Here is a 6,000-nt window from a genome sequence, read left to right as displayed (position 1 = left end):
GTGGTAAGACCTTCCAGATACCGAGATTTTGAATTGGACAATGAACTGTAAGTGACGCTTTCTTGTTTAATAAAAAGGGGGAGATATGTAGTGTACGCATTCTAGTTGTTGCACGTCACGTAGCCGTGACGTGCGACGGCCATGTTGGCAAGCTGCGCGCGCAGCCTTCAGTGCGCGCGTAGACCCGAGATTGATCGGAAGCGCCGGCCGGCGCTCCTCTGCAAATCCTGTTACTTGTGTAATAAAGTACTTTATATACAAATCCAGTATAGCGAAATTCTTTACAAAGCACCAGCTTTACAATTCGCCCCCTCAATTGTAAAGGGCTCTAATGCCTTTGATTCATCTGCGCTACATAAAAAATTAATTATTAAAAAATAAACAGAGCTAGAGTTGAAAGGCTGAGATTAAAAATATTATGTTTATATAAAATCATTTTCAGGCGCTTTCGTGCTCACAGCAACGTTGCAGACAAAAGAACATTTGGACTATAATTTTAATGAAAAAGAATCTACTGTGCCCTCCGGCACGACTCCCAACGAAGGTACAATAGGGGAGGAAAGGCAACGCTATAGTACTTTAAAAGAACTCGTTGACAAAGCAGACATTTTTGGAAACAGAAAAAAGACTATAACGATTCAGCATTAACCTGGCAGCGCACTAAACAAACGTATTACTTTACAGTTCTCGTTTGCAAGTAAGTAAAACACCGAAATAATAGAAACGTGAGCCGTTGCACAAAATGTTAGTTTATATCGTACGTTATTGAAATATAAGGCATGAAGAGAATACTATGTTTACCTTCAAATATTGTTTGCGCACTAGGCCATTTCATTGCTATTCATGGTTTTTAAACATAATTAATATTTTAAATGGAAATATACTTAAATAGGAATTTTACAAATGTTTGGTGACTGATTTAAGATTGGGGGCGGGGGTGGGGACGATGGCGCAGGCTGTAGTTTTTTTTCTATGTCTTCTGTTCTCTAGCTCCGGCGACGTCAGTTAGTGACATCACGTGTCTCCGTGATTGGCGGAGCAGGATTTGAAAAATACGGCGCGACTTGTCTCCGGTAGGAAGAAAATTGAAAGAACGGGAGACTGGAACATTATACCAGCGCCTAGTGATTGTAGTGTACCGGAGAGCCACCGGAAGTGGCGATCCGTAGCCAGCGACCTTGAATCAGGACAGAGCAAGATGATGAAACCAGCGTAAGTGAAGACATTGCTCCTCTGATCGCTCTCCGATTGCATTTTTTCCCTGCTGTCATTGTGGCTGTCTCTGAATTCCCCTTTCCTTTTGACTGCCCCCTTCCTTTTTTAGCTACTTTCCTTTGCTTAACCCCACTTTCTCATTCCTCTCCCACTGATTGCTATCTTCTCTCTATGTCGACCTCACGTTGTACTCTTCTATCCCTCTCTCTGGATGCCATCCTTCCTTCATTCCGCACCTCCATTACTTGCAGCTTTCTGTCTGATTTCCCCCGTCATTTGTTTATGCAGTTTAATGTAGTGCAAACCTTATCCAAAGGTGTTAGAGTTCTTTACAAAATAAATGCATTATTGCATAAGGTACAAATTAACAAATCCTGTTTTTGCCAATGCACATAATTACATCATACGAAGATGTTGGTACATTTGAAAGCCAAGAACATTGGAGTGTAATCAGGGCCAATGGAACTATGCATCTTGGAGGGACAAATTATGCGGCAAGAAAAGGCAAGTTATGAGGCGTAATAAGCACAGTTTGTGATAGTATGATTTCATTGTTTTGAATTTGTTAGGGTCGAGCCTTTGAGAGCATGCGCTAATGAATACTTCTCGCTTGCGAAGCACTATTGTATACAAAAAGGGCTTACAGCCTGCCCATTGCTTAACCTTTGTTTGTACAGTGGCACTCTTCTTTGCAGACTCTTTAATTGGCCCATGCAGCTGCAATGTCATTTCCAATAATTTCTGTGGAGCACGGACCAAGCAGAGAGATTGATTAAAGTGCACGGCCGCTGCTCCAGACATGATTGCAGTACTATGTATTTTCCAAACCACCTGCCTGCTGCTCCCTCCATAGCGCCTGCACTTTTTAGGTCTCGCCTGTCGATGCGCATGCGCATCGAGCAAGCGAGACTATAGGGGCTCATCCACACTTTATCTAACTTGCAAGGAATCGTGGCGATTCCTTGCAGTGCCCGTGACTTTTAAGCTCAATGCGCATGTGCATTGAGCTTAAAAGCGCGTGCACATGCACCCAGCCGCCTACTCTCTCTCTCAGCCTTCCCACAACTCCGCCCCCTCACTACTTGATTGCACGGCCGCTAGGCCGTGCCTCCCCTACTCTCCTCCCCCCTCCTCCTCTCCTCCCCTGCCTGCCTGCCGCTAGGCCGTGCCTCCCCTACTCTCCTCCCCCCTCCTCCTCCTACTGCCGTGTCGCACCTCTCCCCTCTCCGCCCCCTCCCCTGCCAGCCGTGTTACGGTGAAAGGCTTGTTTATTTTACCCGCCGTGTCTCTGCTGCTTCCCCCTGTCCTGTCTCTCCTCCTCCCCCTCTCTATACCCTCCCCCTCCCCCCCACCACTCCCATCAAGTCCCTCTGGCCCTTCCCTCCTCCCCGGACCCCTCCTCCCCTGCCCCCTCCTCCCCTGCCCCCTCCACCCTTTCTTGTTTAAATTAGGATTTAAATATAGTTCAAACAGCTTCATCCCCAACCCTAACGCTCTTTTGGAAGCTGCAGCTAATTGTATGCAACAGCTTTGAAGATGAATATTTTCTACTTAGCTCAACCATCCGGGCTAAAGGCACAATTTTTATTAACCATTTCACTCTCATATAATTGGCGGCTTTGTTTCTTGCTTATCCGGCTTATGCATCAGCAGGTTACAATTTCTAACTCTAGATGTGGCGTATAAACACTGCCGCGGCCCTTTCCACTCATTTATGTTTTGGACGGCATTTATATTACCCCCGCCTCAACTTTCCCTTCTGTTGCTTCCTCATCGTTTTTTTGGCTTTCTCCTCCCTCCTCGTGTTCGGAACCCTCTCCACCCTGGAAGCACAAACGCAGCTGTGGATTTCTCACAGAGGAGAGCCAACGCTGAGACCTCGCACTGCATATCCACTCCCCCCTCCAGCACTCTCACATTGCCTGCCTCTGTTTACTTTGGCGGCATTTTCAGATCATTAACCCTTTCCCCCTCTGCCGATACTTTCAACAATGTGCAGTGCTACGTGGCCTACTGCCGCTTTAAATTTGCCCTGTTTCCTTCTGATCCTCAGCAAAGCACTTTATCACTCTGTACCCTAATCCCCTCTCATCATAACATTTGAGACTCCTCGAAAGAGTCTATCCTGATGCTGCCTTAATCTTTGTATACAGAACTGAAGTGTTCATCACCCCAGCGGAGTAACACGGGTCACCTGCAGAGCGGCAGGCGCCACCCTTCAGGGGCCCACTAACCCATCATAAGCCAAAGGACAGTGAGTATCTGTGAGGTATGGGGGTCCTCTTCACATTCTGCGGGGTGGGGCATTATTTGCATTACATCACTGCATCTGCCACGTGGAACACCAACAGCTAGTCCTAGCTGTTTTGGACAGCACTTTGCATGTTGGGACTCGTATTCTATCACCAGTTTCCGCAATAGGTTAACATCACAGCATTCAGTGCAGTTGGTCAAATGACTAGGCTCATTAAGTCTCCCGACGGCTTAAGTTACACCTCCCTCGACAAGAGGCGTCTACTTCAGTGGGCAAGCGCTTCCTCATGCTGATCCCTCACGCACCCCCCACAGGCATCATCTCTCTCCCATATGGATCGCCCTTTTCGTGCCTTACCAAAACACCACCCTTTGTACCAACATACAGAGCGCCCAACCCTTCTCTCTGAAAAGGTACTCACTAGCTCCCTATCTCGTTCAGAGAACACCCATCGCTCCTCTGGCTTAGGGCACCCTCGGGGATTACCGACGGATTCCTTTACCAAAGCATCCCGTGCACTCACTACCCGAGTCCCATCCCTTCCCTGTCTACTCACTCACCGTGTGTCCATTATTTATTTCCATGTGCAATCACTCGAGTATCAATTGCTTCCCTGCGTACTCACTCACCGAGTATCAATTCCTTCCCTGTGTACTCACTCCTCGAGTGTCCATTCATTCCCTGCGTACACACTCACCAAGAGTTCATTCCTTCCCTCCTTAGGGTACACTCTAGCCCCCTGTGGGATTACCCTCTCCTTCCTTTGAAGCGTACCCCCACCCTTAATGTGAGGGACACCCGTGCTACAGCAGGCTCTCAATCTGCAATCTCAGCCCCCTTCTCCCTTCGAGCACCCTCCAAATTGTCCACAGAGCGCCTCGATCTCTTCCTGAGACTGAACGCTTTAGTTCTCGGACACTGCTCTCAAACCCCATCTCCACTCCCCTTCTCCTCTCAGCCCTCCCCATCCTCCTTTATCCCAGCCACCCAGTCTGGCTGTCGCCCCCCATCTCCTCCCCATCCTCCTTTATCCCAGCCACCCAGTCTGGCTGTCACCCTGTGTCCTAGTTTGACAGATTAGAGAGCAATTCCGTACTGACAATTTTGGCGTGTCGACCACAAACTACAACAATAACACCACCATACACACTCTTAAGAAAATACTTTTATCTTTTCCTTCGTTCCACATACATAAATAAAACAATACGACTTACCATCCACACTCTACATACAAAAAAAGATTCTCATAAAAAATAGATTTCTTGTCCATCTCCACCACACCACCACCAATAAAACACACTGCTTTGAAGACACAAACCACCAACATGGCAAATCCCACCACCTGCTCACAAATCAGAGTCCAACATACACAACAACATATATCTCACGCACCCAAAACAACACCTGCAAGCCACTCTACGCCCCCTCCCTCTCTCTACGCCCCTCTCTCTTTCTCTCTACGCCCCTCTCTCTCTCTTTCTCTCTACGCCCCTCTCTCTCTCTTTCTCTCTACGCCCCTCTCTCTCTTTCTCTCTACGCCCCTCTCTCTCTCTTTCTCTCTACGCCCCTCTCTCTCTCTTTCTCTCTACGCCCCTCTCTCTCTCTTTCTCTCTACGCCCCTCTCTCTCTCTTTCTCTCTACGCCCCTCTCTCTCTCTTTCTCTCTACGCCCCTCTCTCTCTCTCTCTACGCCACTCCCCTCTCTCTACGCCACTCCCCTCTCTCTACGCCACTCCCCTCTCTCTACGCCACTCCCCTCTCTCTACGCCACTCCCCTCTCTCTACGCCACTCCCCTCTCTCTACGCCACTCCCCTCTCTCTACGCCACTCCCCTCTCTCTACGCCACTCCCCTCTCTCTACGCCACTCCCCTCTCTCTACACCTCACTCTATCGCCCTCACTTACTCACTCTATCGCCCACACTTACTCACTCTATCGCCCACACTTACTCACTCTATCGCCCACACTTTCTACGCCACTCCCCTCTCTCTACGCCACTCCCCTCTCTCTACGCCACTCCCCTCTCTCTACACCTCACTCTATCGCCCTCACTTACTCACTCTATCGCCCTCACTTACTCACTCTATCGCCCACACTTACTCACTCTATCGCCCACACTTACTCACTCTATCGCCCACACTTACTCACTCTATCGCCCACACTTACTCACTCTATCGCCCACACTTACTCACTCTATCGCCCACACTTACTCACTCTATCGCCCACACTTACTCACTCTATCGCCCACACTTACTCACTCTATCGCCCACACTTACTCACTCTATCGCCCACACTTACTCACTCTATCGCCCACACTTACTCACTCTATCGCCCACACTTACTCACTCTATCGCCCACACTTACTCACTCTATCGCCCACACTTACTCACTCTATCGCCCACACTTACTCACTCTATCGCCCACACTTACTCACTCTATCGCTATCGCCCTCACTCACTCGCCCTCACTCACTCACTCGCCCTCACTCACTCACTCGCCCTCCCTCACTCACTCGCCCTCCCTCACTCACTC

At 48.9% G+C, this 6,000-nt stretch overlaps 1 protein-coding gene across 7 annotated transcripts in view; it reads left to right on the top strand.

Moving 5' to 3' along the window:
* The first annotated feature begins 986 nt into the window (after positions 1–986).
* Positions 987–6,000, top strand: part of KIF23 (kinesin family member 23) — a 258,929-nt gene continuing 253,915 nt past the window's right edge. For 4 of the 7 annotated variants that reach the window (XM_078682999.1, XM_078682997.1, XM_078682995.1 and 1 more), the window contains exon 1: positions 1,039–1,212. In XM_078682999.1, the coding sequence (XP_078539125.1) occupies positions 1,199–1,212 (14 nt within the window). In that variant the 5' untranslated portion in view covers positions 1,039–1,198. Of the gene's footprint in view, positions 1,213–6,000 lie in introns of all 7 variants that reach the window. The other 3 variants (XM_078682998.1, XM_078682996.1, XM_078683000.1) reach the window with 2 other exon arrangements.

This window comes from Lissotriton helveticus, chromosome 3_1 (genome assembly GCF_964261635.1).
Source record: "Lissotriton helveticus chromosome 3_1, aLisHel1.1, whole genome shotgun sequence".
NCBI classification, from domain to species: Eukaryota; Metazoa; Chordata; class Amphibia; order Caudata; family Salamandridae; genus Lissotriton; species Lissotriton helveticus.
The sequence above is the reverse complement of the archived record's forward strand: the minus strand, read 5'-3'. Positions and strand labels throughout refer to the sequence as shown.